General features: G+C 34.3%; 12 protein-coding genes across 12 annotated transcripts; 8 read left to right on the top strand and 4 right to left on the bottom strand.

The window, feature by feature from the left end:
* Window positions 1-251: 251 nt before the first annotated feature.
* I206_100462 (uncharacterized protein) lies at window positions 252-1,889 on the top strand (the record flags this gene model as incomplete). The annotated part of the gene is made up of 2 exons (XM_019152643.1): window positions 252-368; window positions 555-1,889. 2 exons carry the CDS (start codon window positions 252-254, stop codon window positions 1,887-1,889), a joined length of 1,452 nt encoding a protein of 483 aa, XP_019014781.1.
* Window positions 1,890-2,257: 368 nt separating this feature from the next.
* Window positions 2,258-3,387, top strand: I206_100461 (dephospho-CoA kinase; the record flags this gene model as incomplete). Its single annotated transcript, XM_019152644.1, has 4 exons — window positions 2,258-2,264; window positions 2,336-2,365; window positions 2,453-2,831; window positions 2,907-3,387. The coding sequence occupies 4 exons, from the start codon at window positions 2,258-2,260 to the stop codon at window positions 3,385-3,387; spliced, it is 897 nt and encodes a 298-aa protein (XP_019014782.1).
* A 411-nt stretch (window positions 3,388-3,798) lies between these two features.
* Window positions 3,799-6,371, top strand: I206_100460 (dihydropteroate synthase; the record flags this gene model as incomplete). The annotated part of the gene is made up of 4 exons (XM_019152645.1): window positions 3,799-4,392; window positions 4,579-4,977; window positions 5,064-5,308; window positions 5,366-6,371. The coding sequence occupies 4 exons, from the start codon at window positions 3,799-3,801 to the stop codon at window positions 6,369-6,371; spliced, it is 2,244 nt and encodes a 747-aa protein (XP_019014783.1).
* Window positions 6,372-6,883: 512 nt separating this feature from the next.
* I206_100459 (dihydroxyacetone kinase) lies at window positions 6,884-9,308 on the top strand (the record flags this gene model as incomplete). Its single annotated transcript, XM_019152646.1, has 8 exons — window positions 6,884-6,896; window positions 6,973-7,071; window positions 7,185-7,530; window positions 7,641-7,782; window positions 7,858-8,125; window positions 8,198-8,479; window positions 8,570-8,944; window positions 9,055-9,308. 8 exons carry the CDS (start codon window positions 6,884-6,886, stop codon window positions 9,306-9,308), a joined length of 1,779 nt encoding a protein of 592 aa, XP_019014784.1.
* Window positions 9,309-9,550: 242 nt separating this feature from the next.
* On the bottom strand, window positions 9,551-11,676 carry I206_100458 (dihydroorotate dehydrogenase (fumarate); the record flags this gene model as incomplete). The annotated part of the gene is made up of 4 exons (XM_019152647.1): window positions 9,551-10,389; window positions 10,483-11,065; window positions 11,127-11,258; window positions 11,338-11,676. 4 exons carry the CDS (start codon window positions 11,674-11,676, stop codon window positions 9,551-9,553), a joined length of 1,893 nt encoding a protein of 630 aa, XP_019014785.1.
* A 342-nt stretch (window positions 11,677-12,018) lies between these two features.
* Window positions 12,019-13,012, top strand: I206_100457 (uncharacterized protein; the record flags this gene model as incomplete). The annotated part of the gene is made up of 2 exons (XM_019152648.1): window positions 12,019-12,091; window positions 12,180-13,012. 2 exons carry the CDS (start codon window positions 12,019-12,021, stop codon window positions 13,010-13,012), a joined length of 906 nt encoding a protein of 301 aa, XP_019014786.1.
* A 231-nt stretch (window positions 13,013-13,243) lies between these two features.
* I206_100456 (uncharacterized protein) lies at window positions 13,244-15,522 on the bottom strand (the record flags this gene model as incomplete). The annotated part of the gene is made up of 10 exons (XM_019152649.1): window positions 13,244-13,353; window positions 13,427-13,526; window positions 13,599-14,325; window positions 14,388-14,627; window positions 14,699-14,796; window positions 14,848-14,956; window positions 15,008-15,033; window positions 15,089-15,187; window positions 15,247-15,330; window positions 15,469-15,522. 10 exons carry the CDS (start codon window positions 15,520-15,522, stop codon window positions 13,244-13,246), a joined length of 1,647 nt encoding a protein of 548 aa, XP_019014787.1.
* Window positions 15,523-17,478: 1,956 nt separating this feature from the next.
* On the top strand, window positions 17,479-18,129 carry I206_100455 (uncharacterized protein; the record flags this gene model as incomplete). Its single annotated transcript, XM_019152650.1, has 2 exons — window positions 17,479-17,861; window positions 17,937-18,129. The coding sequence occupies 2 exons, from the start codon at window positions 17,479-17,481 to the stop codon at window positions 18,127-18,129; spliced, it is 576 nt and encodes a 191-aa protein (XP_019014788.1).
* An 875-nt stretch (window positions 18,130-19,004) lies between these two features.
* I206_100454 (uncharacterized protein) lies at window positions 19,005-20,640 on the top strand (the record flags this gene model as incomplete). The annotated part of the gene is made up of 9 exons (XM_019152651.2): window positions 19,005-19,080; window positions 19,248-19,271; window positions 19,346-19,411; window positions 19,549-19,706; window positions 19,774-19,839; window positions 19,939-20,065; window positions 20,154-20,273; window positions 20,407-20,537; window positions 20,614-20,640. 9 exons carry the CDS (start codon window positions 19,005-19,007, stop codon window positions 20,638-20,640), a joined length of 795 nt encoding a protein of 264 aa, XP_019014789.2.
* A 135-nt stretch (window positions 20,641-20,775) lies between these two features.
* On the bottom strand, window positions 20,776-22,849 carry I206_100453 (kynurenine 3-monooxygenase; the record flags this gene model as incomplete). The annotated part of the gene is made up of 9 exons (XM_070202206.1): window positions 20,776-21,103; window positions 21,176-21,373; window positions 21,435-21,499; window positions 21,553-21,732; window positions 21,800-21,950; window positions 22,018-22,349; window positions 22,411-22,511; window positions 22,564-22,665; window positions 22,732-22,849. The coding sequence occupies 9 exons, from the start codon at window positions 22,847-22,849 to the stop codon at window positions 20,776-20,778; spliced, it is 1,575 nt and encodes a 524-aa protein (XP_070058307.1).
* A 1,399-nt stretch (window positions 22,850-24,248) lies between these two features.
* Window positions 24,249-25,457, bottom strand: I206_100452 (uncharacterized protein; the record flags this gene model as incomplete). The annotated part of the gene is made up of 8 exons (XM_070202205.1): window positions 24,249-24,329; window positions 24,406-24,468; window positions 24,559-24,774; window positions 24,861-24,945; window positions 25,030-25,108; window positions 25,167-25,218; window positions 25,299-25,354; window positions 25,418-25,457. The coding sequence occupies 8 exons, from the start codon at window positions 25,455-25,457 to the stop codon at window positions 24,249-24,251; spliced, it is 672 nt and encodes a 223-aa protein (XP_070058306.1).
* A 968-nt stretch (window positions 25,458-26,425) lies between these two features.
* On the top strand, window positions 26,426-27,819 carry I206_100451 (uncharacterized protein; the record flags this gene model as incomplete). Its single annotated transcript, XM_019152654.1, has 2 exons — window positions 26,426-26,976; window positions 27,048-27,819. 2 exons carry the CDS (start codon window positions 26,426-26,428, stop codon window positions 27,817-27,819), a joined length of 1,323 nt encoding a protein of 440 aa, XP_019014792.1.
* Between the last annotated feature and the right edge of the window lie 44 nt (window positions 27,820-27,863).

Raw genomic sequence — 27,863 nt, 5'->3', positions numbered from 1 at the left:
AACCCATTTTCATCTCATCACGTCGGAATTTCTTTCATCATCATCAATTATTATCAATTATTCAATCAAGTTATTATTATTATTTTCAAACTTATACTAAATTAGTATATCCGTTATCATTTAGTTTAGTTAATTCAGTCACGTCAGACATCGCAACCTTTTTTTTTTAAAAAAAAAAGCTTTAGACTTAAGCAAATTAAAGAATAGATTAGATAACAAAAAAACCAAATAATAGGTTTTTTTAATTTGCAATGTCTGAATCTAATCAAAATCAAAATCAAGCATCAACTTCAACTTCATCTGCACCTCCTTCAACAAGTTCGAATGCTCAAAATGATACAAGTACTGATGGAGGTAATACACCTAAAGTGAGTTTTGATTTTTTCTAGGTAATAAATACATTTCACCTATCTCATCCCATGTATTGCATTTACCGAACACATTTATTATTGTTATGATCATTACCATGAACTATTCAAACATCATTCGCAATCGTCATATTCTCAACCGAGCTATTTTTTGACCGAACTAAACTGACTTGCTTAATACTACAGGATCGCCATGAACCTAGAGGACGTAAACCAAATGACAAACTTCCACCTTCACGAGCAAGGGAAGTTCAACGTGCATTTCGTCTACGACGTGCTGAACACTTAGCTACATTAGAAGAGAGAATTTTACATTTAGAACAGGAAAATGGATCATTAAGAGCTTTACTGAATTTACCAATTGCAGATAAAGGTAAAATTGGATCTGGACCTACAGGAAGAGGTAAATCTTTAAAAGAAGGTGGTGTTCCAATGTCAGAAAGAGTAAGAGCTCGTAAAGAAGCTAGAGCAAGAGAAAGAATAGCATTAGGTTTACCAATGGTTGAATCTTCTGAAAATGAAACGGATGATGCAATGAATTCTTCAAGAGATTTCAGAGATTCAGAAACTCTTTCACCTCGTGCAAGTCTTCCACCTCCACCTCCTATAATACCTTTAACTAGCAATAATAATTCTTCTACTCAACTTCATCAACAAAATCAAAATCAAAATCATCATATACAACAACCTTTATTCGGAAATCAACAAAATAATAATCAAAATAACAATAACAATAATAATAATAATAGTGGAAATGGAGGAAATTTATCTCCACAACCATTTAATTATCAATTACCTATGCCATTTAATCTTCCAGTTTCACCTGATCCACAATTTCCAGATTTTGCAAATAGTTTAAATACTTCAGATTTATATAAATCAAGTGGAAGTGGAAGTACACCTAATTTCGGTGGAATGTTTAGTATGTTTGATACTCCTAATGATCAAAATGAAAATATCAATAATAATACAAATTCATCATCTACAAATAAAAATTCTAATTTATCTCCTATTTCACCTCCACAAATAAATCAAAATCATCAACATCAGCATCAACATCAACATCACCAACAACAACAACAACAGCAACAGCACCAACCGAATAATCAATTAGATTTATTAACAAGATTAAAATCATGTTGTCACGTTTCAGATTCTCATGTTGTAAATGATCCTGGATTATTAGTATTTGCAACTAGATTATGTCAACAATTTGGATGTTCATTTAATGGTACACATTCAGATCCAAATCCAAGATCAGATAATGAAAATTTAACTTTAGAAGATAGTTGGAGATCATTAAAATTAACTTTAGATCCAGGAGGTGATGCAGATGGAGAAAATAGAATTAATACTGGAAAAATGGCTGCTGAATTAGTTATTAGAGCTGCAAATAGTAGATCAGGAGGTAATAATCAAAATAATTCAAGTTGGATAATGTGTAGATTTAGAGAAGGTTTAAGTATTAAAAAATCAATGATTCAAGCTTTAGTTACAGGTTTAGGAGGTGTTCTTGATTAAAATAAAATAAGTAATATGTAATATGTAACATGGACATTTTCGGGATTTTGGAAAGGGGAATTTAACAATCATACGTAAAAAGTTTGAGTGTAGTTGATATATTGATATACATACATTTTGTAAATTCATGACGAGTATCATGCATGTTGTACTTGTTTACACACCGTCCGATAGAATTTCAATCCGCTTGACATGAATGACGTTTGCCAAGTAGAGCTGTATTAATTGATATTGAACCTCCACTTTTCAAGACCACGCTGCGTCGTGTTTACGCAAACTATCATAATAACCTTGGAATTAATTTCATTCATTTTCATCTTCTTTTTTTTCTGATTATACTCAGACTTAATGCGAAGGGAATAAACAAAATGTTAAGTAAGTGATCATCCTATAACTTTTTTGTTCATTCAGAATATAAGATTAATAAAATGTTTTCACCTTTTTAGTCGTAGGATTAACAGGTGGAATAGCTTCAGGTAAATTTTGAATTTTCTTTATATATATATATAAAAAAAAAACGAAAAACTAATTAATAATTAATAAAAATAATAAAAAAAAAAAAGGTAAATCAACAGTATCAAAAATTTTTAATGAAAAATATAATATACCAATAATAGATGCAGATTTAATTTCAAGACAAGTTATTGAACCTGATACAAAAGGTTATAAATTAATTTTAAAACATTTTGGAAAATTTAAAATATTAAATAATGATTCAAAAAAAACAATTAATAGAATTAAATTAGGTGAAATTATTTTTAATAATAATGAAAAAAGAAATTTATTAAATTCATTATTACATCCTTTAATTAAAAAAGAAATTTTTAAAAAAGTTTTATTTTATTGGTTAATTAAAGGTGAATGGTGTATAATTTTAGATATTCCTTTATTAATTGAATCTGGAATTTGGAAATTTGTTGGTGAAATTATTATTGTTTATGTGTAAGTTTTATAAGTTCTTTTTAAAAATGAAATTATTCGAAATTGATTTTTTTTTTTTTATGTTATATATTATAGTAATGAAAAATTACAATTATCAAGATTATTATCTAGAAATTCTTTAACATTATCAGAAGAACAAGCAAAATCTAGAATTAATTCACAAATGTCATTAAAATTAAAATTAAATTATTCAACTTTTATAATTGATAATTCAGGTTCAATTAATGATTTAAATTTACAAATTGAAAAATTTATTTTACGTTTAAAAAAATCACAAGGTTTTGGTTTTAAAAATTCTTTTATAAATGGATGGTGGTATAAATTATGTTGGATTTTACCTCCAATTGGATTAATTTCTGGTTTATTAGTTTTATTTAAAAGATGGTTAAAATATTCTTCTTTTTTTTCAAATAAAAGTAAAAAACAAAGAAGAAGAGGTAGAGGTGAAATTGATAATTCATATAATCAAGAAAATATTGAATTAAGAGAAATTAATCAAAATTCAAATAGAAGAAGAACTGAAAGTAGTATAAGTGGAAATAGTATATTGGATTAATTGATTATCTTTCTCAGATTATTTATTCTTGTATATTTATTTTTGTATATGCATCATATGTTATTCCTTCCTGGAAATCTTTGCTTCTTGATTTGTACCTTCATGTCGCTGCTTAATTTTCTCCTTCTAATCGATACTTACTCCTCGCTCATTATTATTTACTTCATAACTTATCAACTTGAATACCTGCTGCCACGTGAATAAGTTGAAAATACCCTCCACTCGAATTTAAGGAAAATGACCACCCAGATATTCATGTTAATTATTATATCTTTCGTACAAATCTAGCTCAATGAGAGGCGAAATTACATTCATAATTTACATTAGATTATTCGCTGGAGCTTAAATCATCATATACTGAGCTATAATTCAAACGTATTTCCTAACAAATCAATATCAAAAAAACAAATCATGTCATCTCGAGATAGTGTAAATTTGGAATCATTATCAATTCATCTTTTAAACGGTTTAGGTCCATCAGCATTTAATCTTAATCCACCACCATCATGTCCAATTATACTTGATATATCAATAGGTTTAATTGAAAATTCAATTAAATTAACTTCAAAAGAAGATTCAATGAATGGATTAGGTGTAAATTATTCTTTAATTTCAAAAGAAATTTATAAATTAATTTCATCTCCTTTAAAAAAATTTAAAGAACCTTTTGAATTAATTAAAATAATTTCAAAAATTATTTTAAATTTAAATTTAAATGATTTAAATAAAATTGAAATTAAATTAAAATTACCTAAAGCTCTATTACATTGTGATTTAATAATTTATCAATCAATTTTTTTAAAACAAAAACAAGAAAATGAAAATGAAAATATAGATGAACAAAAAGAGAGAAAATGTGAAATTAATAATTTAAAAACTGAATGTATAATTGGATTACATCCTCATGAAAGATTAGAAAAACAAAGAATAGAATTAGATATTAAAATTATTAAAATAAATTGGAATGAATGGAATCATAAAGATTTTGCTGATGAAGTTTATAATGTGAGTTTACTTTTTAAGTGAAAAATTTGAATTTGACACAATCTTAATATTATACATTTCCATTTTAAACCTTCTTGTTCCTGCATCTTTCCTCCCTTGTCAGCCTCTTAATCATTTAGTCTCATTTATCCTCCCCCTTCTGCTGTAAAAATTGTCGAAAGACTGATTTATGATATCCTTTGACAGTTCGTGAATCAATCTTCATATGGAACTATCGAATCACTTATTCATGATCTCGGATCCCACTTATTCAAACTTCCGATTTTGAAAGAAAACAATGATAGTGAGATATCCATAACAATACGTAAACCATCCGCAATCCCGTTTGCTGTTCCAAGTATAACAATTCAACGATCAAAGGCAGATTACCCTTCATCTTCTGCATCAGGGTCAAGAAACATAAAAGGAAAGAAACAGGTGTTCGTAGCTGTAGGATCAAACATTGGAGATAGAGTAGGAAATATAAATAGAGCAATAAAACAATTAGAAGCAAATGGCTGTCAATTGGGACAAACAAGTAGGTTGTATGAGAGTGAACCTATGTATGTAGAGGATCAAGATAGATTCATCAATGGTGTAATCGAGGTAAGTTGCTTTTTTCTTCTTAGCGTTGAGAGTCTTTCGAGCACCAAATTTCTATGATACGTAATACCGGCTGATCAATCGAGCAGCTGTATACTACACTACAACCTCTCGAACTCTTGCGATTACTCAAACGTACCGAGAAATCAGTTGGAAGGACAAAGACTTTCACAAATGGTCCTCGAGTTATCGACTTGGATTTGATATTTTACGGCGAAGAGCAGGTAATGATCGGCGAAAGGGGGGATGAGCCCGATGAAGATGGCGTAGGATGGCTGGAGTGTCCTCATCGAAGTTTAGGAGAAAGGGAATTCGTTTTGCGGCCATTAGCTGAGTAAGTGGTTTCATTATGCTTCCTCTTCTATTGACTGATTTTCTGGTTCATCTACAGTATCGCTCCTGATCTTATTCATCCATCTACACGGCAAACAATCAATCAACTCCTATCTAGACTTCCTAAAACAACCCCGCCACCACTACAACCAATCATCCCATTCTCAGGTTCTTCAAGACCCCTTCGGCTGCCAAAACCAGCCATACCATATGTTATGGCAATCTTCAACGCTACACCAGATTCTTTCTCAGATGGTGATCCAGCACGTACAGACGTTGATTACGCTATCAAAGCGGTCGAAAAGCTTTTCGAAGGGGATGATGAGGACAATTTACCAGATATTTTAGATATAGGTGGAATGTCAACTCGACCAAACTCAGAACCTTGTTCTGAAGAAGAAGAGATCAAACGTGTTATACCATTAATTCAAGCGATTCGAAAATCCTCAAATGGTAAATTGAAAGCCATACCAATATCAATAGATACTTATCGACCTAATGTTGCGAAATTAGCTGTAGAAGCTGGAGCGAGTTGTGTAAATGATGTTAAAGGAGGAAGTGAACCTGGTATGATGGAAATTATGGCTAAATTGAATGTTCCTGTAATATTAATGCATTCAAGAGGAGATAGTAAAACTATGAATTCAAATGAATTAACAGATTATTCTAAATATGGTGGAGTAATAGAAGGAGTTAAAAAAGAATTAGAAAATATAATTGAAATAGCTTTATTTAAAAAAGGTTTAAAAAAATGGAATATAATATTAGATCCTGGATTAGGATTTTCAAAAAAACAAAATGATAATTTAAAACTTATTAAAAATCTTTCAAAATTAATTAATAATAATTCAAATTTGAATGATTATCCATGGTTAATTGGTGCAAGTAGAAAAGGATTTATAGGTAAAATAATAAATCAAAATATTGCTTTAAATAGATCTTTTGGAGATTCTGCTTTAAATTCATTTGCTGTTAATACTGGTTTAGTAAATATTTTAAGAGTACATCAAATTAGAGAAACAAAAGATACTATTAAAATGTCAGTGGCTATTCGAGATGCTTAATTGAATATATATATATATATATACACATTAGTAACTTATTTTGTATCAGAATGATAATTATACAGCTCTTGATTTTTAGATTTCTTTGATAGATATACCATGTCATGATTAATCTTCGAGTATATCCGTTTCCGTCCCCACCTATCATATAGTCCGGCCTCGATGAGTGTCGATTCATGGGACAAACGAATGACAAGTAGGGCGGTATCACTCGGGCAAAGATCTCGTGATCGACTGCATGTACTGTACCTTTGTCGCGCAATTGCCCTAGCTAGTAAAACCGGAATTCGGAAGTTATACGGTGTATCAATCATTACCCGGTATTTACCGGTCATTCGTTCATTTCATAGCTTTATATTTCCTCTCGGACCGAAAGAATTCCACTATACACCATAACTACCTAGTTATCCAGCAGATTAATAGTCTTGTAACAATCTGATATCTATCATTATCTTTGCCTTCTTCGAATTTTGACCCAATTTTCAATACTATCCAAAAATCAAAGAATAACAATGGCACCACAACGTGAGTAATTTTGTTATTGACGAATTAATCGTTTCCATAAGTTCAAGGAGTGACTAACTTTTGTGAGGGAATATAGATAAACATTTACTCAATAATCCAGCTACGCTTGTAGTTGATTCCTTGAAAGGTTTAGTTAATAATAATCCCAATGTTAAATTTGATGAAGCACAACGAGGTAAGTTAAAGATTAATAAAAATAATTACTTTTATTGAATGATAAATTATCAATCAATATTTAAACCTCATATTTCTGATTTCTTGGATTTTTTTTTATTTTTTGATTAATAGTAATTTATACTCCATCTAATGGATCTAGAGTTTCATTATTATCAGGTGGTGGATCAGGACATGAACCTGCACATGCAGGATTTGTTGGAAAAGGTTTATTAGATGCTGCAATTTGTGGAAATATTTTCGCTTCACCAAATGTTGCACAAGTTAAAAAAGGTTTAGATTTAATTACAAATGAAAAAGGTTCTTTAATTATTGTTATGAATTATACAGGAGATGCTTTACATTTTGGTTTAGCTGCAGAACAATATAAAGCTTCTGGTAAACCTGGTGATGTAAGAGTTTTATTAGTTCAAGATGATGTTGCTGTTAGTAGAGAACAAGGTACAATTGTTGGAAGAAGGTGAGTTTCATTTGGATGAATTCATTTCAAAAAACTTTCGATATTTAAAATCTCTTTCCAACAAAAAAGGAGAATGTAAGCTGATTAGGAATTTGACGAAATTTCAATAGAGGTCTTGCTGGTACAATTTTAGTATATAAAATTGCATCTGCTTTATCAGATTCTGGAGCAGATTTAGATTCTGTTGAAAATGTTGCAAAATACGTTACTTCAAGATTAGGTACTATCGGTGTTGGTCTTGATCATTGTCATGTAAGTTTACCCCTTGTTTTTTTTTTTAATGCAATTTCACTAAATTAATGAGTCCTTTCATTCGGTCTATAATAGGTTCCAGGAACTCAACCTGGAGATGCTCATTTAAAAGAATCTCAAGTTGAATTGGGTATGGGTATTCACAATGAAAATGGTACTCATAAACTTGAGTTACCAACTATTTCAGAATTAGTTGATACTATGTTATTTAAAATTATAAATACCAATGATCCTGAAAGATCTTACGTCCCATTCAAGAATGATGGTTCAGATGAAGTTGTTTTACTTGTTAATAATTTAGGAGCTATTAGTGAATTAGAAATCGGTGGTATTACAGGTGAAGGTGAGTTAATTGATTTTACTGACAAATTTCTTCAAATAATTTTTGGCTAATAATAAATCATGATAATAATAGCTATAAAATGGTTACAAAAAAAGAACATTAAAGTTAAAAGAGTACTTGCTGGAACATATATGACTTCACTTAATATGCCTGGATTTTCACTTACACTTTTATTACTTCCTTCTAAATCTGAATCTAATTCACCTTACTCTTCTGAACAAATTTTAAAATATTTGGACGCTCCTGCTAGTGCACCAGGATGGGCTTGGACTTCAGGTAAAGAGCCAGGAATTATTGGTGAAAAAGTTGATGAAGTTATAACTGAAAAAAAGGCTAAAGAAGTTGATCTTGCTCGTAAGTTTAAATTGATTTTTCCTTCTTTTTCTTTCCCTAAAAAAAAGGGATGATACTAAAATTTTTTGTGATTTTCTGTTTTTTTTCTAGCTACCGATAAAAAAGAATTCATTTTAGCAATTCAAAGAGCATGTAAAGCATTAATAGCTGCTGAACCAGAATTAACAGAACAAGATCAAATTGCAGGTGATGGTGATGCAGGATTAACTTTAGAATCAGGTGCAAATGCAATTTTAAAACAAATTTCAAATAATAAATTAAAAGGTGAAAATATAATTGAAGATATTGGAATTATTGCAGAAACTGTTGAAGAAGATATGGGTGGTACTTCAGGTGCATTATATTCTATATTCTTTGCTGGATTACAAAAAGCTTTAAGAGATTCTGCAATTCAAGGTAATAAACAAACTACATCTGAAGTTTGGAGTATAGCTGCTGAATCAGCTTTAAATACACTTTATAAATGTAAGTTTTTTTTTCCCTCCTTTTCCCCCTATACCACTCTAGAATATATACATATATATATATATATTTTATTGGAAAATGAAACTGAAACTTATTTTGATCTAAAATAGATACTCGAGCAAGACCACCTTCAAGAACTCTTGTTGATCCTTTAGAAGCATTTATAACTTCTTTACCTAAAAAAGGTCTTAATGGTGCAGCAGAAGATGCTAAACAAGCAGCTGAAAAAACAAAAGAATTAGTTGCTAAAGCTGGAAGAGGTGCTTATGTAAATCAAGAAGATTTAAAAAATAGAGAAGTACCTGATCCTGGAGCTTGGGGTATTTGGAGAATTGTAGATGGTTTAAGAGGTTTCGAAGCTTAAATTTATGATTAATAGTAATTTCAATTAATATCAGAAGTAGATTGATTTGTATGAATTATAGTAATTTTTGAGGGTTATTAAAGATGCTATACTATTTTGGTGAATCTATTCAATCCGTAATTGAGAGATGAAAGAGGTACAGTTTCATCATACTTGCATTGAACAAGCTAGCAGAAGATACATAAATGTATATAACTTCTACAAATTTTACTCCTACTCCATTCCCTTCCTGGGGATATCATCTACACAAGCCTCCTTTGACCACTTCGTACAGATTGTGTCCATTGATTTTCTCGCTCATCAACTGTGACCTCTGTCACGACTGGTTGATCAACAACTATTTGTGGGGTTAGATCAATAGGTATAGGGGTCGTCAACAAGGCTTCTTGTATCGACGACGCACCGACATCCTCTTGAGCAGTAGGGGATGAAGGAGTAGAAGTATTTTCAATTGCTCTATCTTGAGTATTTCGAATTTGTTCAGTATTAGCTATACCAGATTCTAATAAACCGGAAGCCACATCATCGCCTTTCACAGTACTTTGAGGGGTTGAAGTTGATCCAGCCAAATTATCTCTTGCTCCATCTTTTTCAGATTCAGATGTTGTCTTGGCTGAAGATGCATCTTTAGGTTTTCCAATGGCTAATTCAGCTTGAGCAATAAGTGATTGTAAATCCTCTTTTTCATTAATTTTATTTAACAAATCACCTAAATTTTTAGCTTCATTTTTTAATTTTTCAGCATCATTTTTTAAACGATTTTCATCCCATCCCATATTTGAATTTCCCCAAGATTTTCCAATTTCCCCTGTCCATTTGGATTGAGATTGTGAAAGTGATGATGTAATTTCATCTTTAATTAATCTTGCTGTACCAACTCCTCGATATCCAAAAGAAGTGTATACTTGAACTAAAGATGCACCTGCTCTAGCCATCTCCAAAGCGTCTTCTCCCGTTGAAACTCCTCCACAGCCGATCAAAGGTATCGAAGGTGGTAATAATGGTCTGAGTGTTTTTACTGATTCAAGAGCGTAGGGGAAGAGGGGTTTTCCGCTTAATCCTCCAACTTCATCTTGGTATGCTACATTCGATCAAGGTTTCAAATCAGCTAATTTTCGAAGAATAATTTTGACTTCTCAGGTAATTATCACGAAGTCTGGCGCTTAGGACTTACAAGAAGTCAAACCAAGTTCTTTCCTCCTTATAGTTGTATTACTAACTATAACACCTTCCACACCACTTGACCTTACAGCATAAGCTACATCGGCCAATTCGTCTTCACTTAAATCACTAGCGACTTTAACTGCAATCTTGGGTAGACCATTTTGATTTTTCAAATCGTTTCTGGTCTTTACAACATCCGATAACAATCCTTTCAAAATTTCTCTGCCTTGTAAAGCTCGCAAGCCAGGTGTATTTGGACTTGAAACATTGATTACAATGACATCCGCATAAGGACCTAAGAGTTTGACACCTTTAATATAATCTTCATTTGAATCAGCTGGAGAAGTTTTATTTTTACCCAAATTCACGGCTAAAAGTTGACCAGGACGTAAAGATCTCGGTATATCCGCTGGAGGAAGTGGATTAAGAGGTAATGGTGAAGGGAATAAAGATGGATGAGATTTCGCAAATGATACTAAACGACTTCGAAGTTGTGCTAATGTATGACCATGACCTAATGAATTGAATCCATATCGATTTATAGCTGCTGAATCTTCTTCAAGTCTGAAAAACCTAGGTTTAGGGTTACCTGGCTATACGATTTATAAGGGCTAATTAGCTTAACGAACAAATTCAACGAATGAAATTACCTACCTGAGGCTCAGGAGTAACACTTCCAACTTCTACATATCCGAATCCCAAATCGAATAAACCATCAATTGCAACTGCATCTTTATCAAATCCCGCAGCTATTCCAATTGGGTTACTTATTCTTTGACCAAAGAGCTAGTCGAGCGGAAGGTATATCAGCTTAAGCTCTATTAATGGTTGACTCGTAATTTCATATGGGCATACAGACACTCACCTCAGTCTGTAGACTAGCATCATCAACGCCCTTGTCCCTAGGTCTAGCCCATTTATCCATACTCAATAACCGTATAGCCAATTTATGACCTTGTTCAGGATCTAATCCGAGTCGTACTAGAGGCATGACTACATGTTCGTGAAGTAGAGATCTAGAGTCATAGTAGTATTCTGCTAGAAAGAACCCTGTAGCTATGAATAGTGTGGAAGAGATGAATCTCCTTGGAGCTGAAGGAGTTGAAGAGGCATGTCGGATTGAAGGGACTGGTCGAAAATGAACAGATGAGCGAGAAGTCGAAACAAGGGGACGACGGAAGGAGGTAAAAAGAGGCCGGGACATGGTGAGCAAGCGTCCCTTTTACGAAATCGACTTTTGCGACTTCCAAATGATGTTATTAGAGATAAGATAGGTCAATTTAAGGTGTGACTTGCAGTTGTGCGAAGGAAGACTGGTTTGAGTATTCGAATTCCGGCTAAAAGCAAGCATCAATGATATACTCATATATATATACACGTCATATAGTAGATTCTCTTTTGCCACGTGCTTATCATGATGTTATTGAGTAATTCGTCTTCTTCGTAACTTTCCCGGTTGGAAAAGTTCAATTATAAGTTGAAAAAGCATAAAAGCAGTTATCGAATATTGTTGAAAAGCACAGAAACAAATAGTAATATAATCATAATGACAACATTACAAGAGACAATCATCCCAACAAAAAGAGTAAGGAGAATAACAGTATTAATATCTGGATCAGGTATGTTTTCTTTTTGTTTTTATGCATCCATTTACAAATTTGAAGATTAACTTTTTTTTTTCTTTTAAAAAAATTTATCTAATTATAGGATCAAATCTTCAAGCATTATTAGATTCAACTTCAACATCAAGATTACCAAATTGTCAAATAACATATGTAATTTCTTCAAGATCAAATGCATATGGATTAATTAGAGCTAAAAATAATAAACCTTTTTCAATTCCAACAAAAATTTGTTCTTTAAAAACTTTTCAAAATAAAAATAAAAATTCAACAAGAGAAGATTATGATTGTGAAATTTCAAGATTAATTTTAAATTCAAAACCTGATTTAGTTGTTTTAGCAGGTTGGATGCATATTTTAAGTGATAAATTTTTACAAATTTTAAATGGTCAAATTAAACCTCCTTTATCACCTACTTTACCTCCTCCTCCTTCTTCTTCAACAACATCTACCGAAAAAGAAATTCAATTACCAGATTTAAACGATTTGAAAATATCAGACAATGATAAAATAGAAAAAACTTCTTCTTCTTCTTCATTTAAAGGAGAACAAGTTAAAATAACTTCAAATGAAGAGAAAGAAGAATCAAATTTCCCTGAACCTCCTTTACATCAATCATTCCCTATTCCAATAATAAATTTACATCCAGCTTTACCTGGTCAATTTGATGGAGCTAATGCAATTGGACGTGCATTTGAAGCTTTCCAAAAAGGTGAAATTAAGAATACTGGAGTAATGGTTCATAGAGTTGTAGCAGAAGTAGATAGAGGTGAACCATTAGTAGTAAGAGAAATTGAAATTAAAAAAGAAGATAAATTGGAAGATTTAGAAGCTAGAATACATGAGGTCGAGCATCAAATCATAGTGGAAGGTGCAAAGTTAGTATTGGAAGAATTGGATAAAGAAGGTCGACCGTAGCCAGTACCCGTGTTTAATATGCAGTCTTCCGGCGTTAAAAGCACATTACACTACTTGTATGAGATACAGATTAGACGCACGTTTTGAAATATATGGCGCAGCTTTCTAACAAAAAGGCAGATAAGGAATTATGCAGTGCGTTGATTGTCGCATTTGGCAAAGTCAATACATTATATGATTAACAATATGTTCCACTACGTATGCTGCATTCATTCGTAACCTTGCTCCATCCTACTTATGAGGCTGCCCCGTCCTGCCCCTCAACGAAGATAACAAAATATCTTTAGGTTCTTCACCTTTCCTTTTTGACCTAAGATGATCCGCAAGCAAGAAAGCCACATCTGACCGAATCAAAGCTTAGCTAAGCTTTTGAATGATTACTCGTAAATATGATCCAATGGACGGAACACTTACCTAAACCTTGCTCAAAGTTCAATCTAGGATCGCAGTGCGTTCTATAATTGAAAGATAAATCTTTATCTTCAAGTTCCATCGAACCACCTATACATTCAGTCTAAATTTCCATTCAGAATCAGTCATGTCCGACGCAATTGCAGTCATGAACTTATTTCTCAAGCGAACTTACAACTGAATAACCTTCTTCGTTTACTTCTCCAGTTAATTCCAAATGAACACCTCCTAAGATAGTTCCTTTTTCTCGATGAATAGCCATTGATTTCGTAATTTCCGTTATGACATCAACGAAATGACGAGTTTTAAGTGAAGGATCAGTTGTTGAAGATTTCGTATTACCGTGCATTGCATCACACTGCCAAACTACCACATGATCCGTAGCTTTAACAGCATCAATATGGGCAGGTAAAAATTGATCAACTTTATCAGCGCCGTATCTTCCTATCAATGTTACTTTTCCAGGTATCCTATCAGGATTAACAATGTTAAGTATTCGTACGATTTCTTCAGGTTTCATAGATGGTCCAGTTTTGATACCTATTGGATTCGCTATGCCTCTAAAATACTCTACATGAGCTCCATCCAATTGTCGAGTTCGATCTCCTATCCAAATGAAATGGGCAGAAGTGTTGTACCATTTCTCAGCCTTTTTAGCATGATTTTCCAATCGTAGATCTGAAAAAGAGTTTTGAATGGATTCGGTCAACTTGGGTGATTTGGGTGGTCTGACTGGGGAATGAGGGTAAGTCTCCGAAGTTGTACCGACTCGTATTTGAGATACTGAACGCGATACGGCCGGTGTGGAGGTTTTGGAAGATGGAGGTGAGAATGATCTAGCAGTAGATCCTTGGTCCGAACGTGTGAGTGCTTCTTCATATTCCAACAACAAAGCTTCATGACTAATTGTTTCGAATACTGTATCAGGCAGGTGCGATGCAAGATAGTCATTTAGCTGACTCACCTAGTGAAAAGGTCGACAGTCTCCATACCGCCTCTCTCACCACCACCCACAGCACCAGTAGCGACTTTCATGAAGTCTAAGCTGTCTTGCAAGCTCTCGATCACAGCTGAGAAAGCTTTGTGAATTTCAGGTGATCTGACATGTGAGAAAGACCAGTCGAGTGGTTTATGTAAGTTTGCGAACCCTGATAGAAGTAGAGTTCGAATATAGTTCAAAGTAGCGGTTGAATGGAAGTAAGCCCTGAAGACCGAAAATCAAGATATCAATTTAACTATCTATTAAACATGAATACATGTCAAAAGGCCACTCACCCTAACAATCTTTCCGGATCAGGATTTCTGTCTGCCTTATCATATCCATTCACATTATCACCTCTGAAACTCAATATTTCTTTTTTCTCAACTTTGACCTGTTGCACTCCATCTTCTCCTACTGGTCCATCGGGCATCTCAAAGTCAACCATTTCAGTAGGTTTTGATCTTGGTTTAGCGTATTGTCCTGCTATTCTAGCAATTCGGACTACCGGTAATCGAGAGCCGTGAAGAATGATCAGGGACATCAACAGAATTCTAAAATCCAATCAGCTAGCTGTCGGCTCTGGTAAGTCGAGAAACGCTTACAATGATAGCTTATGCTCGATTGGGTCCTGAAAACTTTCATTAATTATCATGAATTCGTGCACATGCTGATGCTCAGCTTACAGATGAACAATCATCGAATAATTCTGCACAGTCTCCTCCTTGGAGCAGGAAAGCTTTACCAGTAGCCACATCAGCAAGTTGACTTCGAAGTCGGTCAATCTACTCGGACCGTCAGCATGATTTCCCAGTCCACAAAGTCTTGTTAAGGAAGCACTGACCTCTACAGGAGAAACCAAAGGAGGTAGTCTGCGCAGTTTCGTTAATACTTTCTCTAGATGAGCTTTGTCTTGGTAAATGACATCCTGAACGTGAATATATCATATCAGCCATATATCCGTGACTGCTTAGATACGAAGGAGAGTTTGGCCATAATTGTGGAGGACAAGTCCAATTTACAGAGGTCATAGGAACAAACAAATGAAGATAATTATTAGACTCACTTGAGCTATGGGCTTTTCCCTCCAGCTAGAAGGTGACCAGTCTTTTGTTGACATTGCAGTATATTTTGCTGGTGGAAAAGAAAGTGTTGACGATCAAGAAGTAGTGGGCTAGTAATTTTAGTCGAGCTTTATATCCCTTTCAATGATGCGAATATCCTTGCAAGGTGTATAAAAGTCGTTTGTCGAGGTTATATCTTGAAGTCTTTGCTTCTATCCTCGAGTGGACTTCCAAGCTTCTCCCGATATCAGCCGATGCTGTTTGTGTGATCACTGACCTTCTTTTTGAACAATCATGAATTGTATCCTTTCGAAACGTTTGGAAATGCTTGACCTCCACCTCGAACTTCAAAGTTATTTCGACCGAGTCATAACATCTAATATTATGTAATCCTTGTCAACACATACAAATGCCGAACACGCATCATCGACGTTCTGTTCTCAGGTCCGTACCGTCTTAAGACTGTACACTTTGACATGTGCGCGCTTGGCAAATAAAGGAATAACACGCGTCATCAGTATACCGCACGTTCCCAATTTCACTTTGATTAATCAACATCAAATTCTCTTATCTTCTGATGGGATGTCTGTGTGTGGAGATCAAAATCAATCGAAAGGAGTCCGATAAATGAACTGCGGCAATTGCTATATTGACCTCGTTATCGCGTTATTCTGTGTCAGCGAGATCCTATATCTTCAACAATTTCTTCCTTCTTTTTGTATAACGATATCAGAACAACATTTTCTTGTTTGTCGATAAGGGTGATATAAGGTTTCTTACTAAAATGTTCACCTTCATGTTCATTAAACGCTTCTTATAGTAAAGCACCGCAGTGTTCCAAATTAGCGGAAATCTGAAAAGCCACACCGGTCCAAATTATCCTTTCTTTCTCGTAGAAGAAGCCGGAACGCCCTTCTGATTTACAAAAAGTTTAATTGAGACATACTTTTTTTATTAGGGTCTCTTGTATGACTATCATATCTTACGAAGAAACAAAACAAGGGTCTCGGGTCTATCATGATAAATAAAACTAGTCTTGTTTCGATTTAAGGGTTCTTTCGGATGTTTCTCAATTAAGGAATCTTGAAAATGACCGCGCGCTAGAAAAGAAAAGCAAAGATAAAATAAATTACCTACAACAGCCTTTTTTCCTTCGCATACAAGCAAAACATGAGAAAATATTCATTTTCTTCTGATTTTACCCCTTTTAAATAACCCGAATTATGTTATAAACCAAGTACCGTGTCATATCATCTTTAATCCGTAAATATAGTTTCTTCTTCTTCTTCCTCTTCCTTTCTTCTTATCATCATTACCTCTTCGCAATCATCATCAATTCCTTCATAAAACTGGAAGTGAAATAAGTCATCAGTAAAGAAGATATCGTTATTAATCGAAAATATTAAACTTTTACATTTCTCATAAGGAGGATTTAAAGCGGTCACGCCTCAAGACTATCACAAAGTCGGATTCTTATTCGTGTCTATCGTTCTGCAGAACAGCAAGAACTGCGAAATTATCGACATATTCACTTAGACTTGCTCATCCATTTGACTTTTTCCATCTACGTGCCGCCGAAGAAAAGCAAAGGAATCCTACTTCTGTCGATCAATTATCAAATAAAGCTTGGCTTCTTCCTCAAAATTCGGAACAACTTCAACAATTAAAATATTTGGCTCATCAGAAAGGACACCCATTGTTCGGAATTTTAAGAGAATAGTGACCGAAAAACAACTTGGAATCGCATATCTCCCTATCAACAAATTATCGTGTTTGATCTCTTTTTCAGTTTAGCTATCAAGTGATTGTCTAAACATATCTCTGGTTTATTATTGTTGTTTATCTCTTTTAACAATCAGCAAATCTATCGGTATATATAAATACCTCGTCTACATTGACATTTAAAAACAGAAATCTTTTTAGAAACCCAACAAACCAAACACACTTTCAATCACAAACTTCAATTACACCGACTAATTCACGTCCACACGACACCAAATATCTCTAGAACAATGATTAGATTACCTTCATCCATCCAACGATTAATCATTTTAATGGTATTAGCAGCGCCATTAATATGTTCAATAGTAGAAGCAGCTGCAGCAGATAAAACAACAGATAAATTACAAGCACGTAGACCACAACCTTCGCGTCGTATGGGTGCACAAAAACGTAATAAAAAAGTAGAACCTTTAAAAAAGAAAGATTATTCAAGTTTCTTATGTCCTGGTGGATCAATCGCTTGTCCAATTTCTGAAGAAGTAACAAGTGAAAGTATAAATAAATTAGAAAATAGTCTAAATAGTTTAGCAGATTGGTTTAAAGTTGGATTTGAATGTGTTGAATTAGATACAGAATTAAATTCTTGTGGTGGTTGTTTAGCTCTTGGTTCTGGGTAAGTCTCTTAAAAACGCGTTAATTTTTTTAGTGAATAATAAGCTAATTCAATTATGAAATCGTTAATTAATAGACAAGATTGTTCTTTAATCTCAAATGCAAGAGCAACAGGATGCGAATCTGGTACATGTCAAGTTTATTCATGTTTCGATGGATATGTTGTTTCACCAGATAGACAAACTTGCGTTAAAAAAGGAACAACTACTCCTGCTACTCCAATCACAGCAATAGGATTAGAAGATGATGATCAAGTGGTATTACAATAATAAACTCGACTTTTTTCATCAACTTGTTTCTAAAATCTGTCATCAATAATCATATCATAACATCAACTTTATTGGCTCGAACTAGCTATTGAAGAGACGCGTCATAGCTGTATTCTAGCAAAATTACCAACTATCTCTTAAATCAATATTTTTTTTACTTTTCTTCTTCTTTTTTGTTTAATGGACATTACCATAAAGGACATTATAATCTTTCTTCTCCATATACATAATCCCCCGTCTAGTCTTTTTAAGCTTCTCACCTCACTGCAATTGGCAAACAAATTGAAGCCAAATCCATGGTTTACTGCGTAGTTTACAAAATATCCGGAAATAAGGGACATTTTCTTTTCCACTAGTTTTTACAGTTTAAGTAGACTTTGTATTATCACATATATAGAATATATAGAGGTTATGATCATGTGTAAGATGTAAACTGAATATTGAATGACTACGTTGATGATCATAATCGAGCAATACGAGCGAATCATATATTCGGGCTACAATTCTCAATAGCAGTAAATCTGCATTTGCTCTGAGGTCGCGTGCATACTTGAGCATAGCTTGTAAGGTGATGATCTTCTTCTCACCTAAACATGTGAGATACACAATATGAATCGAAGAAATAGATAGATAAATTGTAATTTAACTTGAATTACCAACGGAAAGTAACGAAGAGAAGTAATTCAAACGTTCGGACCGAAGATCAGCTTAATTATTTTCTACTTTTCGAAAATATCGTATTTGATTCAAACAGCTTTAGCTTGGATTATCTTATCATTTTTGCTAGCCTGAAACAAAAATAACAGGATCGGAAATCAATATAACCTGAACAATATCAATAAATAAATTACATACCTTGAAGATACCGCACAAACATGTCATCTTCAATTAATAGTACTGAAAGTAGACCGAAGATAGAATATTGTATATTCGATATGGACGGTTTATTAAGTAATTTCCAATTTATTTTACAATATTTCTAAGAAATATATGCTAACACTCTTTGTAGTGTGAGGAAAATTCTACTATTAATATGGAATACACCTAGGAGGATAAATCCGAAATGAGCTGATATGATGATATTGTTTTTTTTTGGTTTGATGAAAATAGCGATTCAGAGAGAATATATACACAAGTTACTAGTAAGTTGGAAATTAGTTGCATAGCTGAAATGAATATAATCATTGCTGATTGTAGGTCTTTGACTCTCAACTAGATAGTACACTAGAACGATATGGTTATAAAATGACTTGGGAGATCAAAGCTGGTGTGATGGGTAAAAGTAAGTTGAATTATTATTCATAAGACAATCCTTAAGAATGAGAGTTTCGTGAAGGGCACTCTCGTGTTAGCGTGCTCTCTATAAAAGAAGTATCTGGCTGGGGTCTGAATATTGATGCTGACAGTATCTAATAATAGCTTCACGAATGGCAGCTGAATATATATTATCGCATTTCCCAAAAGTAAAAGAAGATATGACAGTTGATGAATTTTTAAAAGAAGGTGATGACAAAAGAGAAGAATTATTTAGGAAAGTACAACCTATGAGAGGAGCTGCAGCTCTGGTTAAAGGTTTGGTAAGTCAATTCCATTCATTCACTTTCACAAACTTCTTTTTTTTTTGTAATTAATCATATATTACAGTATGATGCAGGAATACCAATTGCTTTAGCTACTGGATCAACTTATGAAAATTTTCAATATAAAACGGTATGTTTAAAAGTCTTATTAATAACAAACTCAATTATGAATAAAGGATATGTATCAAAAGAAGCTAATTCCTCTTTTTTTGGGGGGGGTCCTTTATAGACTCACCTTCCACATATATTTTCTTTATTCCCTTCAAATTGTATCATAACAGGTGATTCACCACAAGTGAAACCAGGTAGAGGTAAACCAAAACCTGATGTTTTTTTAGCTGCAGCTAATAGTCTAGGTAAATATTTTCATTTCTTATACTTTTTTTTTTCTTTTGTATAATAATATTATCAGAAAAAATATTAATGCTTAATAATACTTAAAAGGTCGAGATGTAGGAACAGCAGATGAATGTACAGAAAATCAAAAAATTGAAAGAACAAAAGGAGTTGTATTTGAAGATGCTAGACCTGGTGTAATTGCTGGTGTAGAAGCAGGTATGAATGGTTAGTTATACATATTTTTTTTTCTAAAATTCTTTTGAAAAAATGAAATCAATAATCCAAAAATTATTCAATTTTAATGATGATTATTTGTTTGTTGATTTTTAATTTTTAATTTTTAATTTCCCTCATATAGTTATTTGGGTTCCAGATTCCGAATTATTAGCTTTAGATCCAAATTCAAATTTTGGTGCTAAACAAGTTTTAGCTCATTTGGAAGAATGGAATCCACAAGAATGGGGTTTACCACCTTTACAAGGGTTTAACGTGAGTTTGAGATTGGTTTCGAAACTCTTGATGACCTTCAAATAAGTGATAAATCATTGATGAATGTGTATCACAGCATTATCCTCCTGGTTCTGAGCAATAGTGCGATATGACTTAAAAGGCAAGAAGGGATCGCGTACCCATTATATATGCATAATATATGACAATTTCTGTCAGCATGACAACCCTCAAATGACCGACATTTACAGATACAAAAGCCAAAATAGTGATAAACACTTCAATGTCTTTCTAACCATTTCCTAGTCAATCTTAAACCTGCAAATCCAATCGCTCCAATACCTACAATACCACTAATATATCCGGTCCAAGCCATAATTTCTTTTTGCGCTTTTTCTTTTCTTAGAGCTTCAGAATATGGAACATCCGGACGAAAGGTGACCATTTCGTATAAACTTGTCCAACCTTTGACTCGTTTAGTTGGGAAAGCGTCAGTCAAAGATAAATGCAATGAGGAAGGTCGAGAAGGTATAAGTTGTGTAAGTGCAGAGTCTATAAATCGACGAATGTGATGAAGAGGTGAAAGAACGTGAGATCTCATTTCAGTGCTGTTTCGAAAAAACCAAACATATTAACTTTAACTTTCGAAGACGAAAATGCAAAGAAGAGACATAACATACTAATTTTGCAAGGCCAATTCGCAAATAGCTTTAAGATCTTCTTGCCTTTCAACTGAATAAGCTTTCAAGGCTAATTCAAGATCTTTATCTGTTTCTCCCATTCTCAAAGAAGTGGTTGATTTGATCTTGTGTTTCTCTAAAATTGAACTGAGTACTCTAACATCTTCAAGACCACAATTGAGACCTTGTCCATAAAATCTTTACCAACCATGTCAGCCCAAATCAGGGTGACAGCGATATCAAAGATGTAAACACTTACGGAACCATACTATGTGAGGCATCTCCCAGTAACAAGGCATGACTTGACCATGCTGATGGCGTGCACTGATATCTCCACGAATCAGCTATCGTAAGTACGGCTCATCTAGCTTACTCACGTTAATAGTGACCAAATTACCCCTGGGGTTATTTTCGAAATCATCTAGTAACCTTTTCTCCCCTATGATCTGTACGGCGGAAGGGAAATGTTCGACAAAGAATCGACCTGCGGCTTCTCTTGTGGTGAGCGTTGAGAGGGATGAGAAGGGTATGAACAAAGTCAAAGTGAATGAGCCGTCCTATTTTCCATTTCCCAAGTAGTATCAGCTGAATGTTCTCAGTATCAGGAGGACAGACACGTCATACCTTGTTTGGTAGACCTATCAGCATGAAAGAATGCCTTGGCCAAATATGTAGATGATTTTTATCGATAGCATACCCGCCAGGTTTAGATGGATCAGCAGGCATGTGAAGCTCTATATATGCGTGAGGAATAAACGATTGTGAGAAATCCATCCTGAGTATTGCAATCATCTGATGTCAACTAAACTGCTCGAAATGAAGTGATAAAGCTGTTACCTCACCTTTCCATCCGCATGATGGACGTTCTAACTTTAGACCAACTTCCATCACAACCAATGATAAGATCGAAAGGAGTTCCACTTTCGTCCTCCTTATCCTCTCCTTTAGCATTTTGCGCTCTTCCTGCAGATTTTCCGTGATCTCCTCCTCCTATTTGTCCATCATCGTGCTCCTCCCCCGGTATAGCATCTTTCTTCTCAGGACAAGAACCGAACGCTATCTTATTGTTAAGATCCACTCTGGATAATTTGGTCTGAAAGCGTATTTTGATGGCGTCCGGCAGGGATTCGACTAATCTTTGATTCAATAATGGTCTTCCGATGGAATTTATGCACTAGTTATGGCAAAGTGCGTTCAGCGTAGGTCCATGTACAAGACAATAAGGAACAGCTTACTTGGCCATTTATCGGATCATATATTTGAGATTCCTGTTTGCCGTTTACATGATGGATCATACGACCTTTCATAGGTATAGCTTCATTCTGAAATTGTTCCGCTACAAACCATCATTAGCTAAGCAGATATAACATAACTCGTCGATAGCTTACCTAGAGAAGGATCAACACTGCGTAGTGCTTCTAGACCACGAGCAGAAATAGCTAAGTTTATAGATCTTAGATTACTCGGAGCTGTATCTTTCCCTCTTGGATCTGTATGAGAAACAATCTTGAATTAGCTTCCTGCTGGCGCATCAATTCACGCCAAGCCGAGCTAACCATCCCGAGATTCCCAGAGTTCTACCTCCCATCCTCTTCTATGTAAACTTAAAGCGGTGAGGGCGCCTACAGGTCCTGCACCAATGATCAAAGCTTTCCGAGAACGTTCTAGTACCATCTCAAATCCGTCTGTCTGTTGATGTCCAATCCTAATTTGATGATCTGCAATGAGTTATATAATTGAGTTTTATGAAGGTCGATCTTCTTAGCATTCAACTTTTCATTAGGCGATGATCACTTCTGACTCAATCGGGAGGACTACCTCCACTTCTTTATATAATTACTAATTAAACATTACCCTCACTTTGTAAGATATGAGTTTCGCGCTAACGATTTCCCCTCGCTACATAAAATCAAAATTTCAATTTGGTTTTCTTCTTTCCTTCTTCTTCTTCATATAGCTCAAGCACAAGAATCGTAATCGCAGCTCACGTACAAATAGACATAAATTATGTTCTATCAAACTCAACGCTGTGGGTGAAAGTCCCCGGAGCCTCTTTTCACATCTTAGAATTTCCTCTTTTCAATCCTCTTTCCCTCACTTGATAGATTATTCTAAATGGAGATTCAAAGTCTATATCCATTAATTTGAATCTCAATTCAAGGAATGAAATTGTGGGAATATGGAAGATTCCGAAAGGACTTGTATGTGAAATTACATGATTAATCTTTCATTCCTTCCCCTGATTTATTCTGGAAATTCAAATGAACGATATTCCGTCTTTCTCCGTTTACGAACACTTCTTCAAGTTGAAGAAGAGGGTTGTCAAGATCAATTTAAACAATATGATTTTTTATCTATCTTCCAAGTAAGGGTTTCTTATATCCTGAAAGGAAAATTTAAAGATGAACATATTGGATCTTGCCGAGGTTTTTCGAAATTTCTTCTATTTATCATTTCTTATACAGGCGAAGATACGAGCCGTTAAGAATTAAAATGATCAATTGGAAGAACTAGAGATGAAATTGAAAAGATGAAAATACGTGCTCATAGATTATAGTAATACGATTGTCTATCTTACTTCACTCTTTCATTTAGAAGGGTGAAGGATAGATAACTCGATGGGGCTTACTCTGTGTTTTTCTTGGGCTATTATTTTCACTTATTTAAAATTCCATTAAAAATTTCACTTTTATATAAATCATAAAATAACCTTTAATCACCCACACATCTGATTATTGTCATTTTACGTTACATTTTCAACATCTTTCACTTTAAGTGATAGATTTCGATCATGTTTTATAAAACCCCCTTTTGACCCTATGATGCTTTTGAATTTCTTCATCGCTAGCTCGAATTACCTGACCGCCTGACATCGGTCATAAAGGGTATTCAATGCCAGGAGCGATATCATACAATTATATGCTGAGGGTTCATCTAAATCTCTTAATTATTCACCTACCTTTTCTTTTCATCCGTATAAAACCTATCATCGTGTCTCATAAAAACTTATATCTATAATATACACAATTGGTCATGCATTTGATTTGTTTACATCATTACTTGCTATATAATCTTAGAAATAGGTATCAACTAATCTTTTTCCAGGAACATGTCCAGGTGGACCGATTGCACAGTTCAAATCTCGAATTGTTCCCTGGACGAAATCAGAGATTTAATGGATACATCAACGATGAATGGAAGTCCAGAAATATTGAGCAAAGAATACTCACATCTTCAAGATGATATACCCATCCGTGTACTCTAACACCATACGTACCTCTTCTTTTCCAATCCTGAAAATTCATTTGAACCCAAGTCAACAATGAGATCATCTATACATCGGAAATAATTAAGTGGCATGCTTTGAAGAGTATCAAACTTACATTTTGCACTAGATCACATTCTGAAAGATTTTTAACTTGTTGTAAAACATTTTCTTCAACTAATAAATCTAAACTTGGAGGTCTATTATCAATGAATAAAGTTTTAGAAAGTGTTGCTAAAGGTTCAACATATTTTTGTAATGGAGTAATTGCTTTTGTTGTTGGTAATAATGAAACATTTAATGCAGTTTGACATCCTACGCAATTTGTATGACCCTTAAAAGTTCAACATTATTTCTTCTTAAGCTCATTAGACTAAATAAAAAGATTTGAAGAAAGAAATTGCTTGAATTTAAACTTACAGTAACTACTATATGCTTTACTTTGAAGTTTTGTAAAGCTATCATCATAACTGCATTTAAAGAATCATCTTGAGGAGAGTATAAACTATAACGAATAATTAATATTGATATAACTGCTTTTCCTAACAAGTAAGGGTTCATCGGGATGAAGCGTTATTTTTGAACTTACTTGGCAATATTCCGATGTACGAAAATATCACCTGGTTGACAACCCATAATTGTAGTCTCAGGTACACGAGCATCTGAGCCTGTCAAAAATGTCGAGTAAGCGAAAATATACATATCAGAGTATGATTTTGAACATACAGCCGATCCAGAGTATTTCTGGCCTTTGACCAGGATAGTGTTTTGGGAAGAACTGAATACAAGGTTTTTCATGAGCAATTGATGCGTCTTCGACTAAAAACAATGACTATTTCGTTGAATTGTGAAACTTACTCCTGGATCCCGTTTACGAACTTCTGCAGCCCATCTATCGTTCCTTTCGAACAATTCTAGCCAATCATTGTGGAATGAAAACGTTCAGATATCAACTCATCACTTCGAGATTCATCAACTCACCATCTCTGGATATGATAAACTAGATTGACCTGACATTTTGAAAAATTGAATTATAGTTAGAGAAGATATCTGTGATTGACGATGTTAATAAAAGAACAAAGGTCAAGTTCTTGATACCTTCGATGATAATCTTCCTTATTTAGATTTTGATTGAATCGGGCACAGCAACATCAGTCTAATGCCTAAAAATCAGATCCTTTTCGAGGAATACCTTGGCATTAATTTTGTCCCATAATACAATCAGCTCAACTTCCAATATTCCCATCAGGATCTAATCAGTAACTTCAAAAAAGGGTGATGCTCAGATCATCAGATTTCATCTCCGCTTTGTGTGTGAGTGATCATAGCTACAAAATCATCGTGTAAGGATTAGCGACAAGGGGGAAAAATAGAGAACAATAAGAGGGATACATGACATAAGAGAGGTATTGCGGGGATTCGATTATCTATTGAAAGGGGATTCGTTCAGATTTCGTAATCATTTGATCGCCGGACAAAGTGCGGAACGATTCGAAAGGGCCTCAAAAGTCATTACACTGATGCAGATATCACCACAATCTGATCCCTTATTCCTGAAAAGCGGTTCCCACTATTCGTTCCTTACGCTTGGATCGTTGATTTATATAGGCTCGAGTATCACTTTGATCCGTTATTTGTGGCTTGATGGCTGTTTACGAACTCCTCGATACGTGCACTCAGTGATTTCAGCCACGTAGGTCCCATCATGGGTGTATATCGATGAGTCCATAGGGTACAGGAAGAAGTCAGATTGAAAATTAAATAATCGTCTCTGAGATGGCAGACGATAATTCGGGAACCAAATAAAGTCAGCGGTGGTGGCGGTAATTACCGCTCGGATCTAGTTTTGTCAAAAGTTCAGTTCATAAGTAACCGGATATCTTACAGCAGCAAATCTTCATTGAGCCATCACAATTTGATCAAACATCAGAATCATTCCACTACAGATAGTGGTGTCAAGCCCAAAGTAATAAGGGCACTGTAAGATGAATCACCCTTTACCCGCACGACCTTCTTTCGTCCCCTCCTCTTCCTCTTCTTTACCTATTGCAGGTCCATCTAAAGTTACAACTCTCAATTTATCTATAACACCTAAATCTCCTGTGAATAATACGAAATGTACAATCTGTTCAATACCACCTAAATACACTTGTCCAAGATGTTCAAAACGTACATGCTCATTAGAATGTTCAAAAAAACATAAAATAAAAGATGAATGTAATGGAATTAGAGATCCTACCGCATTTGTACCTTTAAATCAATATAGTCAAGGTGCTTGGTCAGATGATTATAAATGGTTAGAAGAAGGTCGTAGAAAAGTTACAAATTGGGGAGAAGATGTTAAAATTGATGAAATTCAAAAATCAAAATCAAACCCGAATTTGAATAATCAAAAATTAATAAAAAATAAAATTAGACCTGCAATTAAAAAAGCTTGGAAATTGAAATTGGAATTAAATAAATTAGGTTGTGATGTTGATTTTTTACCTTCTGGAATGGAAAAAAAGAAATTGAATCAATCAAATTGGAATGCAAAGTGAGCTCTATCAAAATGTCCTAAACGAGAACTTTGCGTACTGATATGGAAATGATTAATTATTTTGAAAGATCTCATCAAGTTTATATAACCTTACATATCAACATACCATCAGCTCTACTTGAGAAAAAGCCCGCAAGTTGTAATGTCAAGACTATCGTTCATCCAAGGGTACTTTTCTCTACTTCAGATACAGCTAAATCTAATCCTTCGCCTACACTTCTTTCCTTGACGAACATCCCATTGACTTCGACAAAGGTTGTACATGTCCTCCCGTTTTATTCTACGCCCACTCGTCCGGCACCTGAACATACACAAGGTCAGAAACTATTTTATCCGCCATTGGACTCATCTAAACCACTTCCAGAGGTGTTGAAGGGAACATCATGGGTCGAGTTTCCTGTGATTGAGGTCCTAGACAGAATAGAATGGGACGAAGGATTGAAGAATGGTGTAATTGTTATCGTACCTCTTTCTGAGCCTGTGATTGCAGGTAGAAATGTCGCCAGGACTAGAGACAACGGGTGGGGCAAGCGAAAGGTTGATTCGATAGATAATGGTCAAAATGATGACACATCAACTAAAGTCAAAGAGGTCGATACGAAAAAACCTAAAGTGAATATAGAAGGTCTGATGGCTCTTGGCGATTATGATTCAGAAAGCGAGGATGAGGCTGGAGAGATAGGTGAAAGCGGTGAAGAGATAGAGGATCAGGTTCCACTCGGAGAAGATGTAGATGCTATGGGCCAAGCAGAGGAAGATAACGAGATAGGCGATGAACCTTCAGTCGAGGTATTACAAGCTGTAGGAATGGCTCTTGCTGCTGATCTTGGCGAGGCATGATGTTTTCCTTTACATATTCGTAGTCATGTATGTCCAGCATTTGT

Source organism: Kwoniella pini, chromosome 1, assembly GCF_000512605.2.
Source record: "Kwoniella pini CBS 10737 chromosome 1, complete sequence".
NCBI lineage: Eukaryota > Fungi > Basidiomycota > Tremellomycetes > Tremellales > Cryptococcaceae > Kwoniella > Kwoniella pini.
The sequence above is the reverse complement of the archived record's forward strand: the minus strand, read 5'-3'. Positions and strand labels throughout refer to the sequence as shown.